The sequence below is a fragment of the Urocitellus parryii genome, chromosome 4 (genome assembly GCF_045843805.1).
Source record: "Urocitellus parryii isolate mUroPar1 chromosome 4, mUroPar1.hap1, whole genome shotgun sequence".
NCBI lineage: Eukaryota > Metazoa > Chordata > Mammalia > Rodentia > Sciuridae > Urocitellus > Urocitellus parryii.
The window spans coordinates 6,888,218-6,900,485 of record NC_135534.1 but is presented as its reverse complement, the minus strand read 5'-3'; the positions used below and the strand labels follow the sequence as shown (position 1 = coordinate 6,900,485).

Here is a 12,268-nt window from a genome sequence, read left to right as displayed (position 1 = left end):
TACATTTCTAAGGAGAAGCCCTGGCCTGGCAGAGGACGCAGATGAGAGCCAGGGCTAATGGCAGGGGACAGCTGTCCGTCCAGCAGGTGCTCCTCTCAGGAGGAAAATACAGGGCTCCTGCTCCTTATAGGGCCAAACACCCTTGTCTGTCATGCGGCTCAGACGAACCAAAACAGGGATGCATACCAACACTGATCCCTGTCCCTCTCACGGCTTGTCATTTCACCTGTCAAGTAGGCACAATCTTCCCACCCCACTGAGCTCACTGCGGCCAACTGCACACAGAGTCAGCTGCACTTTGAAAATAAAGACTCCATGAATGCATCATACAAAGGAACAGGTTGTAATTGGACCCAGGAGCTGGGGCAGAGGGAGAAACAGGGCAAAAGCCAGAGTATGTGCTTAGGGATCCTGTCCCAAGTCCCTTGAGGAAAAGAAGCACGTGGTGGGCAGGAGGGACAGCACCTTCATGGAGGAGGGAGATGGGGGTTGTGTCCCAGCTCTACCATGGGCCGGTCACTTCCCCATGGAACTTGGTTTCCTCACCTGTACAGTAAGGAAGACATAGTCCCTGCCCAGTTCCTTCCAAGGGCTTTAATGAGGCTCAGTGAAGGAGTGGGTATGGAAGAGCTCTTCACAAATGGAAAGTCCACTGTATGCAAGCAGGCTAACGGCTCTTCTTGAAGCCAGGCCCGGTTGGGTTCTGGGAAGTGGGAATATTAAATGTTGGCCAAGAAAAATACTGTATTAACTGGGCATGGCGGCGCAAACCTATAATCCCAGCAACTTGGAAGCCTGAGGCAGGAGGACCCTCAGCAACTTAACAAGACCCTGTCTCAAAATAAAAAATAAAAAGGACTGGGGACGTAGTTCAATGATGTCTCTGAGTTTAATCCCCAGTACAAAACAATAACACTGAGGACCAGGTACGGTGGCACACACCTGTAATTCTAGTGGCTCGGGAGGCTGAGGCAGGAGGATTGTGAGTTCAAAGCCAGCCTCAGCAAAAAGCAAGGTGCTAAGTAACTCAGTGAGACCCTGTCTCTAAATAAATAAAATACAAAATAGGGCTGGGGATGTGGCTCAGTGGTTGAGTGCCCCTGAGTTCAATCCCCGGTACCAAAAAGAAAAAACAAAACAAACCAAAAAAAAAAAAAAAAAAAAAAAAAAACCCACTGAGGCTCAGAGCCGGGTCCGTTGAGTACCCTCAGATCCTCAGCACCTCTTCCTTCATGCTCCCTTCAACTTCCCTGGCACCTTTTGCCCTGCGTGGGAGAGAGGACTATCGGGTGGCTGGGGCCCAGGACAAGGAAGGGCCCCTGTCCTGGGTGGCCCCACCTCCCACTTTGATTGGAGGTCCAGGCTGCATCAGCTGCACCTGCAGCCAGGCCTGCTGGCAGTTCTTGATTAACAGGTGCAGTCTTGATGGGGGGGAGGACCTTGGTCTTCACCCTCTCTTCCTTGATGGCCATCTTCTCAGTGTGGTCTTCCGTGAGTCTAGATGAAGTCCGTTCTCTGTGAGGCGTAGAATGATCTGTGGTGGATTCTTTTTTGCAGAACCCCAAGTAGCCAGCAGCCAGGGATGGAGAGTGGCTTCTGCCGCCACCTGCGCCTGCAGCCAAGAGCCTGCCCAGCAGAGGCCTGGGCTCAGCTTGTCATCCCTTCTGGGCTGGGTCTCAGCTCCCGGAGACGTGCTGAGAAGAGGGCTGCCGGGAGCCCCGACAGGCCTTTCAGAGCAGTGCCTTGAAGAGGAAGGAGAGGGAGGCTCCGCAGGAGAGTCCCAGGGCCAGGAAGAAGGTCATGAGGGCGCCAGCCACCTCCCTCTCATGTGGCAACACCTGCCTGGAACACAGGGGAATAGAAGCTCTTAGAAAATGCCAGGCCCAAACCCCGGAGTAGCCCTGTGGTTCCCCGCCGCCCCTGCACAAGACACCTGAATTCCAGTCCGTGTGTGACCCCACTCCTGTGTTTAGTTTCCCTATATGTAAAATAGGGCCACTGAACAGACACCTTTCAGGGCCTTTGGGGTCCAACATTACAGGATTCTAGATCTCATGGCCTTCCCTCTTGACAAAATGCCCTCCAGCTTGTTCTCCACGTCACCTGACTCTCCTGAGATTCCCAACTCCCCTGCCCCTAGAGGAAACAGCCCATGAGCTTTGCTTTTGAAAAAAAACCTTAGCGCCCTTTTAAATGAGAATCTCTGCACTAAATGGGCTCTAAGGAAGGACAGTCCGACCCATTTATTTATATCAGGGGAAACTGAGGCCATCCCAGAGGCCCCAGTTCAGTGCCCAGGCTACGTGGGCAGGTGCCTTCCAGCCAGAGGCCAGCTCAGCAGTGAAGGCCTGACCCCAGGGTGGCGCCAGTGAGGCGTGGGCACAGCCAGCGGGGCGAGCCAAGCGGCCAGCTCCCTCCCTGGCAGCTGTCCCTCCTCAAAAAGCCAAGCCCCCTCCCCACCCCAGCACCTGCCCCAGACCTGGGTGCCAGGCACATGGTGAGGGACACCAGGTAGCCATTGGAAACGGCGAAGAGCAGCATGAAGGTGATGAAGTAGGCGTCCTGAGGGAAGAGGATGGGCAGCCGGGCCCGCTCAGGCACGTGGCACAGCATGAAGAGTGGCACGAACAGGAAGCGCAGGCACACCAGCAGGGGCAGCAGCCGGCTGTCCTCATCTGGCTGTGGCACAGGCTCGGGTGAGTGCCTCCCCAGGACTCCCATGAGAGACCCACCAACCATCCCCCGAACTCCCCCGCCCTGACCCAGGCCTGGGGCTAGCCTTGGCCTCGCCCTAGCTCTAGTTTGGGCTTTCTCCAGGGAAGAATTGAAGAGGCCTTAGAAAGCATCCCTGGCTTCCAAACTCAGTTCCCCAGGGCATCCCTAGGGGTTCCATAGCCTCCTTAGGGGCAGATGGCTTTCTTTTCCTTTAAATTTATTTTATTTAAAAAAAATTTTTAGTTGTAGATGGACACAATCCTTTTTTTTGTATTTTATTTTTATGTGCTGCTGAAGATCGAACCCAGTGCCTTCCGCGTGCTAGGCAAGTGCTCTACCACTGAGCTATAGCCCTAGCCCTCTTTTCCTTTTAGTTTTTTGATTGGCACATAAAAGTTGCACATACTTATGGGGTACCATGTGATGTTTCAATTAGGTACACTTCTAGCATTCAATTGGTGAGCATATCTGTCTCTTCATTTCTTTTTTTTTTTAAATTGTTTAGTTTTCGGCGGACACAACATCTTTGTTTGTATGTGGTGCTGAGGATTGAACCCGGGCCGCACGCATGCCAGGCGAGCGTGCTACCGCTTGAGCCACATCCCCAGCTCCGCATTTATCATTTCTTGGTGGTAAAAACATTCAAAATCCTGTCTCCTAGCTTTTACAAAGTATATAGTACATTATCATCATCTATAGCCACCCCGCTGTGCAACAGAACCCCACAACATATTTTTCCTATACAAATATAACTTAATACTCAACATATGACCTCTCCCTGATGGGGTTTCTTAGTAGGATGGGAAGCTGGAGACCTGGGCCCATCCTGCCTGGATCTGACAGCAATGCTCTGCTGCATTTCTAATGTCTCTAAGGGAGATTTCACTTAGCACCTTGCTAGAAGCAATTTGGAAACAAGGAATCTTGTTCAACCCCTCACCAGGTATAGGAAACTCCACATGACATTCTCTGAACACGGAGGGCTGGGCCCTGGGCTGGACACTGTGGACCCAGAGGTCAACTCTGGATAGCTTCCATTTTCGAGAAGCTCAGCCCAGGCTTGCATGTGCCAGAGGCCAAGCGCTTACTGCTGCTTGGCAGGCTCTTTCACTGCAGACCAACAGGACTACTAGGAAGTCACGTTTTGCAATTTCATGTCCTCTGGCCACCCCCAACTGCTTCCTATAAATTGGCACCTTGTCCAGCCCAGCTGTGCTCACCCACAGAAAGTATGAGGTCAGGCTCCGCCCCAGCCAGTCCATGACATTGAAGAGCAGGAAGCAGCAGATAGGGTTGAAGAACTGACCTGGGGGAGACAAAGGGTGGCTCACCCTGGTCCCTGACTCTCCTCTCCTGTCTTCCCCTATCATTTTCTGTACCCCAACACTCACTCCATTTCCCAGGACTGGTGGAGCTGGTCACCATGGCTGTGATGGCAGGGAAGACCGACAGGGTGACTGTGAAGACCAACACAAGGCACAGCGCCGTCAGCCAGATCTGGGAGCCGGAGGCAGGGGTGTGAGCGGGCAGGGCAGCCCCGGCCCAACACGGGCCCCAACCTTCTCACCCCAGCCCTGCCCGGGTGTAGGACACCAGGGGCCTGGCCCAGTTGTGTCCATGACCTGCCATGACCCTATGACAAGTGGATATGAAGACCCCATTCTAGCCCAAGAGCGTCTGCTGAGGACTGGAGAGGGGGTCTCACCCTTCTTCCCCAGGAGTGGTGGCTGGGGGTCATCTCCCAGCTGTACCTTCTGGAAGACAATGAAGACTGAAGGTTTTTCTAGCTTCTGGGGCTCATCTAGCTCTGGTTCCAGCTCGGGCTCCTTCTCAGGGTCAAGATCTAGAGTCAGAGTTGCCACCTGGGGGCTGTTGGGAATCCCATTCTTCTCATCTGGGACAAGAAGGGAGTGTGGGGTCATGTGATCTAGGTCTCCCAACAGTCAGCCCAGGGTACCAGCAAAGGGAAGCAACGGTGGCAGTATGCCACCTATTTATTAAGACCATGTGTGTGCCAGGCAACAAGTTAAGTGTCTCAGATGAGTTGCCCCATTGCCTGCCATTGCTTTGCAAATGAACAAACAGGCTGGAGGAATGAAGTGGTCTGGTGACTTTTCTAAGGCCACTCGGCTTAGGTGTTGTGAAGCAGGATTCAGAGCTCGCCTGCAAGAGGCTCCGCTGCCTTCCCATTTTTGCTTTTGTTTTTGGTACTGGGGAGTGAACCCAGGAGCACTTTAGCACTGAGTTATGTCTCCAACCTTTCTCTTGAGTCAGGGTCTCACTAAGTTGCTTAGGGCCTTGCTAAGTTGCTGAGGCTGGCCTTGAACTCAGCCTCTTCATTTTAAAGAGCAGACAACTGAGGCCCAAAGAGCAGCAAGGCATGACTTTAATTTCAGACTTCCCTTTGAGATCTTCCTGTGCTCACCCAAGGCTCTGGAGTAGGTCATGGTGGTGCACACCTACAATCCCAGCGGCTGGGGAGGGTGAGGCAGCAGGTTTCAAAGTTTGAGACCAGTCTCAGCAATGTAGCAAGACCCTGTCTCAAAGTGAAAACAGGGCTGGGGATGTGTTCAGTAGTTAAGTACTGGTGGGGTCAATTTCTGGTACAAAAAAAAAAAAGCGTGAGAGAGTACACAAGGCTCCTAGGAGCCAGGTTTAATTAGGGACAGAGTGGAATGCTTCCAGCAGAGCTGGCTCATGCTTCCTCTGGGTATCCCACCTCCTCAGCGAGGTCCTGGGGCTTACCAGCCTGGAGGAGCTCGGCTTTGGTCTCTAGCTCGTGAGTTGGGGACCGTGAGGGCTTCTTGGCCAGGTAGTAGTGGGCAAACTCCTGCAGAAGGATGCAGAGTATCAGGATGGCTAGGTGAGGTGTTTGGATCCCTCCCCACACCACTGGCTTGGAGGCCAGGATACCCCAGTGAGTGGACATGGGTCTCTTCTGCCTCCCCTGTGCTCTCCCAGAGCCTCACTCAGGGCTCCGAGATGCCCTGAGATGGGCCCTGGAACCCAATGGCAGACTCACCAGGTGTGGTAGGCTCAGGTAACACACGATGGACATGAGGATGCCCACACAGGGCGTGATGAAGTATCCCAGGGCAGAGGTCTGGGCATCCACACCACCTGCAGAGGAGAAGGGGCTGGTTCTGCAGCTCCCATGTAGCCTCTAACTCCTGTCCTCCTTCCCAGAGTGCACTTCTCAGATGCCCAGCCTCTTCCCTTTTCCTTCACTGACTGAGTCTCATATGATGCCCCAGTCTGGCCCTTCATCCTTCTCTTTTCTCTACATGCCATTTAATATTTTATTAGTTGTTGTTGGACCTCTGTTTTTATTTATTTATATGCGGTGCTGAGAATCAAACCCAGTGCCTCACACATGCTAGGCAAGCGCTCTACCACTGAACCACAACCCTGGCCCTCTATATGCCATTTTGTTGAGCATCTACTATGTGGCTTTCTCTTACTGCAGGCTCAGTACAATCTCAGCAGGAACTGTAATAATCATTTATGTGGGGAAATTATGGCAGAGAGGTTAAATGCCCCATCCAATGTGCCCAGCTAGTAAAGGCTGAGATGGATTAAAGCTTGTGTCTATCTCAAACCTACGCCCCGTCCCTTAACCTCAATCTGCTAGCACATATCAGGGTTGACCCCAGGATCCCCTTCCTGGTCATTCTCCCTCACTGCAGAGCCCAAGGGTCTGGCTCCCAGGCCCAACCCCCACTTCTCCATTACTCCATCACCCCTGTCTCCACCAAAAATCCAGGCACCTTCTGCACACCCTCTGTGATCCCAAACCTCAGAGGCCACCCCACACCTCCAGCAACCAAGTCCACTCACTGGCCATGGACATAAGCATGGCAAGGGCAGCGAAGATCCCAGCCAGGCCCTGGCCGCTGAGGAAGAGGGTGCTGTAGGTGGATGGCATGGTGCCCAGCTGCCCGAAGAGGCTTCCCTGCAGAACTGCACAGAAGGCTGAAGAGAAACAGGGACATGGCTGCCGCTCAATAAGGCAGCCTTAGGGGCTTCTTGGAGGAGGCCTTGGCAGAGCGCAAGGGGACTCTGGACTTGGCTGTACTGGGGTGAGCTGTCCTTGGGACTCTGGACATTCTACTGCAACATCCCATTCATTCCTCTTCTGAAACAACCACTGGCCTGTGGGGCTAGGCGCCAGGAGGCCAGCTCCAAGGTCACTGTGGGGCCTGGAACAAAGGGGTTTTCCTCTCCCTCTGGGCCTCAGTTTCCCCGTTAGAGATCAGTGGTGCTGTCTTATCTTCTTGTATCTCTCGGGCTCTTTTGTTACAGGGAGGAGGCAGGGGTGGGGGGCAGAAGTGCTCACAGTTGATGAACCAGACAGAGACCATGGTGATGGAGAAGAAGGGCCCAGGGCTCATGTCCACCTTCACCAACGCTGCTGTCAGGGCGAAGAGCAGCAGGATGCCCAGCAGGCTGCCCAGAATGCGCACCACCTCAGGGATGCTACTCGGAAAGGGATAGAGAGCATCAGGTGGGCCCCGGCCAGGCAGGGGGTGGTGGGCCAGAGGTGCTGCCAGGGGCAGGACAGTGGGGCTGGGAGGGCCAGGCAGGTGGAGCAGGGGAAGGATGGGAGGTCTTCCTGGGCCCAGATGACAGGTACTGCCTCGGCAGGGGATGGGGTCTCACCACTGATACAGGAAGGAGTTGAGGAGTGTGAAGAGCAGCAGAGGCAGCTGGGACAGCAGTGTCACCCAGTTGTTGAAGTTGAAGGTGTCTGTGGGGCCTGTGTGGTTGGTGCTCAGGGCCCCAGCTGTGCTGTTGGCCTCTGCCAGCCGCCCCTGAAAGTACTGCCAGATGGGGAGGAGGAGTAAGGTTAGGCATCCCTAGTCTGTCCCTTTGCCTCCTCCCAGGTGTGTGATTGCTTGGCTAATGCTTTGGGGACTACTTGCCTTATCCCTGCATTGTCCCCAGCACCTGGAACACAGTGGAAACTCTATGGTTATGCACTAAATTGAATGGCTGGCATATGGAACAGGGCCCAAGCACTAAGAACCCCCAGCTCAAGCCTCCACGCATCTCTGGATCACCCTGATCTTTAGTCCCTAGTCCCCCCACAGCAGTCTCTAGATTCATTCATTCCGTGGGTATTTACTGAGTATCTACAGAAGTCAGGCTCTGGCTTAGGTGCTGACCCACTGCTTTCTCCCTGGAACATATATCCTGTCTCTGCTTAAGCACCATTTACCTTCTACCCACACCTTCCTATTATGTACAGGGTAAACCCCAAGAGTTTGGAACAATATTTAGGAACCCTGCAATATCAGATCCCACCCTCCCTTTTGTGTCCCACCTCTCACTCCATCCCACTAAGCACCAGCACCTCGGGTTCTGGATCTTTCTCTGAATAGGCCCTTGTCTCTGTAAGGAATGCCGTCTTTCCTCCTGACCACTCCTCCATCCCCCAACTTTGCCTACCCCACACTCAGCTTATAAATCCTCCGTGTTCTCCCTCCCCTGAGAACCACAGCACTCTGATCCAAGCCTGGGAAGGCCCGTGTCACCTTACATTATTAATGGCTCTGACCCATCTTATTCTTAAGACCAGAGACTGATTCATCTTTGGGCCTCTGGGGTCCAGAACAGAGCACATCTGCAAAGTTACTGCACTGAATATAATAACCCAGTCCTAAAAAGAATGCAAAGTCCACACTTCTGCCTTCCTTTCAGAGAACCAACACTGAGGATAGACTCTCCCTCTGGGATGGTTTCTCTTTATTCCTAGTGGCTGGTCCACGTAGGAGCACATTAAATGTTTGCCTAATGTATTTAATTCTATCGTAAAGAAAATCAGAGGCTTGGATTACCCACTTTTGGAGTGACTGGACCAGAAATAACGACAGAGAAGGTGGGTGTGTAGCTCTTTTGCTGGTCCTAGACCCCCCGAGCTGGTTGGTGGGCATTCCCCAAAGTTTGGCCTTCTCAGCCATGAGAGAGTATTTCCGATCTCTGAGGCGCCATGCTTCGGCGAGCGAATGGGCATAGTGAGGAGTTTAAGGCAGCAAGGGGAAAAAGCGCCTGGTGAGCCTCAGTCGGGGCGGCTGGAGGGATGGAGGGTGTTGTGGCCACCGGGCTGTCTCACCGGGATGGCGGTGATGAAGAAGTTCCAGGGAAGGAGGGTGCCCAGCCCCAAGATGAAGAAGCTGATCCCGACCAGGTGGTAGCTGTGGGGATCAGTGAGAAGGTCACCCCAAGGCCTCCTGCCGGGCCGCCCCTCCCGCCTCCCAGGCCGTCCTCCGGAGAGCGTACTACAACCCCCATCACCCCCGCGCAGCAGCCGAGGGAGTCGGCTGATGGGAATTGTAGTCCAATACATCTTCTCCGAACCCCGGCGTGTCTAGGGGAGCGGGATTGTTCTGCCGACCGCCACCCGGGCCCCAGGACACATGGCACCGGGTTCCCATCTCACCTGTCCTGCGGAGCGTCTCCTCGCGCCATGGCCTTGGCAACGGAATGCACCGGGATGGGAGCGCAGAGGGGAGGCTGCACCCGCTCCTACGCGGGGCCGGAGGCCGGAGGCCGCGGGGACTGGGGGCCGTCGTCCCCGAACCCGAGTGCGGGCTGCTGGAGGTGGGGTGGGAGCTCCAGGAGGATTTCCGCGGGTCTCAATCTCCACAGGCTCGGGCCTTAGCTCCGCCTCCGGGGCGGGGACAGAGGGTCGCACCACCTTCCTCCGCACCCCAAACCTTGGGCTCTTTGGGGGCGTTGTGCCGAGTCCTACCTTAGGGGCTCCCTACCGGCCAGCCCACACCACCAGTGTGGCTTGGGGCAGCTGACCCGATGGGTGTCGCCGCCGCACCTCTCCGCAGCCCGCTGCCTCGCATGCGGGCGTCGGTCCTAGATCCCTGCGTGGAGGGAGGGAAGGGGAGCGTCCCTCCCACTCCCCCGCGGAGAGCTCTGCGGTCCCCCTGGCCCGGACTTTTCTTCCCTTCGCCGGCTGCGAGGTGCTGCCGAAGCCGCGTTCGCGCCCCCTAACGTTGGGGTGCACCCAGGGCGCCTCTGCAGAGCCCCGTCCCAGGGCATAACTCGAGCAGGGCCAGCGCGCGGGAAAGCAGGAGCCATCGCTTGTCGCATGTGGTCCTGGCAGGCTGCGCGGAGTTGGGTCCCCCCGGAGGCCGAGGAGCGGGCTGGATGCCCATGCTGGCGGAACCCCCAGGCGGATCTGGAAGACAGGCAGACAGACTAGCCTTCTCCAGCAGGTGCCTAGGGAAGCGCCCTGCCTTTGGGCCGAACAGCCGAGGTGCTGGCCCTGCTGGGGCGCCGGGGCGGGCTTCCAGGCCGAGGTGAGCTGAGCCGCGTTGGGAGCCGTGAGTGGTTAAGCAGAGGCTGGGAGAGAAGGGTGCCCCGGAAGTGCGCTCCCTCCCCGCGCGCCGTGTGCTTAGCTACGTAGCCTTCAGCGGTCTACATCACATCTCATCAAAATGAAGATGCAGCCACATCCCGCTCTTGTTTTCGTGGGAAAACTTTGAAAAGATTCCAAACCATTGCAGTTTCGAAATTGGTTTGCTTGGTCTGTCTCATAATTTATGAATGGGTGTGGTTTCTCTGGGATGCTGGAGAAGCTAGAGGCTCTAAAGCACAAATTGTTTTCATAAGTAACGACATTTTGTAACCATCTCCAGATTACTTGTATTTTTCCTCCAGCCACCTGTGGATCTGTGGGGCAACCACGGTGTTTGTCTGGTTCACGGTTTTATTACTACCATCCTCCCCCGCCCCCTGCGGCGTGGGATAAATGCTTGGTGACAAATAGATTGGATTGCAGTGTTCTGCAGGGGAGTTTAGGGAGACCGGGGACAGCATTGGATTACACTAAGAGAAAGTTACTCTCTTCAGTTTTCTTCCAAGCTTCCGAATATATCAAAGGGGAAAGTCTCAGTTCACGTTTTTTTAGCACCCTCTACATCCTCCCACCCTACAGGGACCTCAGGACCTGTCGTAACAATTCTATCTAAATACAAGTTAATAACTTCCTTTTTCCTTGTATTTATTCTTCTACTTATTTTAGGGCTGCAGTACTGATTTCCTATTTATGACAGTGATATAAAGTTTTCTTTGAAAAAAATCAGTATATTTATGAAAAATGAATCCTTTAAAGAAAATAAGCGTGACTGCAGATGAGGACAGCTCTGCCCGAGTCTCGAAGGCAGAACGTGAAGAATGGAGTTTTGGGCAGCAATGCATCTGTGAAGGGAGAGAACAGTCTGTACCAAGACTGGGCATAGGAGACGGCTGATGCATGCTGGGATATACGATAATGCCTTTGGATCAGTGCCTTTGGCTGGCGCGTGAGGAGGGAACAGAGCCTGTCCAAAACAGGCTGAAGGCTGAGCGTGGAACTGGGATTCCAGCTCACAGGCTCAATCACGCTTGTCAAAAGCAATATTTTGTTACTATCCTGCAGTGAATTTGTGAACAGCAAAACCCACCCATGAAAGATGTTCACGTCAATATAATATCCCAAGTGTACAACAGAAGATATATTTTAAAAAGCCTTTAGGAATAAAATAATATGTATGTGAATATGTTAACACTCGAGACACATGAAGCTGTCAAAACCCGTGCCATACAGGCATGTGCTGAAACCAGTAAAGATCATTAGCTTGCTGATGGTGATGTGATATTCTGCAACACTGACCAAGTCTTGGCAAAGTTCCAAGCAAAACAAAGAGCAGTTGTCCCTCTACAGAGATAGTAAGTAGCTGAGTTACTGGAAAATGCTGTGTATATTTAACCTTATAAATAATACATTGTGTCCATATGTCAACTGGACTTACAGTCCAGGCTCAGAAAATGATCAACATGTTTTTTTTTTTTTAAAGAATATATTTTAGTGCAGTTTTAGATTTACAGAATACATGAGCAGATACTACAGATTTCCATATATGCACCCCAACCTGCTTTCCTCTATAATTAATGTCTTGTGTTAATGGGATACTTTTGTTACAATTAATGAGCCCATATCCATACAGTATTATTCACTAAAGTCTTCTTTCTTTGGGTTGCACATTCTGTGGGTTTTGAGAAATGCATAGTGTCTTGGATCCACCATGACCGGGTCCTACAGAATAATTTAACCTTCCTAAAACCCCTTGTGTTTCACTTATTCATCACCCCTTCCTGCCATCCCCTGAGTACCTGGCAACCACTGCTCTTTTTATGTCTCTAAGTTTGGCCTTTCAAAATGTCATATAGTCGAAATCATATAGTATGTAGCCTTTCTTTTCTTTTTTTTTTAAAGAGAGAGTGAGAGAGGTTTTTTTTAATATTTATTTTTTAGTTCTCGTCGGACACAACATCTTTGTTTGTATGTGGTGCTGAGGATCGAACCTGGGCTGCACGCATGCCAGGCAAGCCCGCTACCACTTGAGCCACATCCCCCGCCCCTAGTATGTAGCCTTTCCAGACTGGCTTCTTTCACTTAAGGCTTCTCTGTCTTTTTTGGCTCAATATTTCGTTTCTCTGTATTACTAAATAATATTCCATTCTGTGGATTACTACAGTTTGTTTATCCACTCTCCTA

General features: G+C 52.9%; 1 protein-coding gene across 3 annotated transcripts; it reads right to left on the bottom strand.

Moving 5' to 3' along the window:
* Positions 1-348: 348 nt before the first annotated feature.
* Positions 349-11,409, bottom strand: Slc29a2 (solute carrier family 29 member 2). Of its 3 annotated transcripts, none has more exons than XM_026396626.2 (12): positions 9,155-11,409; positions 8,828-8,909; positions 7,375-7,535; positions 7,052-7,191; positions 6,553-6,687; positions 5,738-5,835; positions 5,461-5,545; positions 4,467-4,609; positions 4,107-4,212; positions 3,936-4,021; positions 2,480-2,679; positions 349-1,842 (listed from the first exon to the last, which is right to left on the bottom strand). In XM_026396626.2, exons 1-12 carry the CDS (start codon positions 9,181-9,183, stop codon positions 1,731-1,733), a joined length of 1,377 nt encoding a protein of 458 aa, XP_026252411.1. In that variant the 5' UTR covers positions 9,184-11,409; the 3' UTR covers positions 349-1,730. The 3 variants fall into 3 exon arrangements, with proteins under 3 accessions (XP_026252411.1, XP_026252412.1, XP_026252413.1); XM_026396627.2 differs by having other exon boundaries at positions 349-1,838; XM_026396628.2 differs by lacking the exon at positions 6,553-6,687.
* Positions 11,410-12,268: the final 859 nt, after the last annotated feature.

What these genes read in the sequence shown, in the direction of transcription:
- Slc29a2 (XM_026396626.2), bottom strand. Translation starts at nt 9,183, where the DNA reads ATGGCGCGAGGAGACGCTCCGCAGGACAG. An exon ending in TCTTCATTGTCTTCCAGAAG is followed by an intron (nt 4,213 to 4,466) that starts GTACAGCTGGGA and finishes TCCGGCTCCCAG; the next exon opens with ATCTGGCTGACGGCGCTGTG. An exon ending in CACCAGTCCTGGGAAATGGA is followed by an intron (nt 4,022 to 4,106) that starts GTGAGTGTTGGG and finishes TGTCTCCCCCAG; the next exon opens with GTCAGTTCTTCAACCCTATC.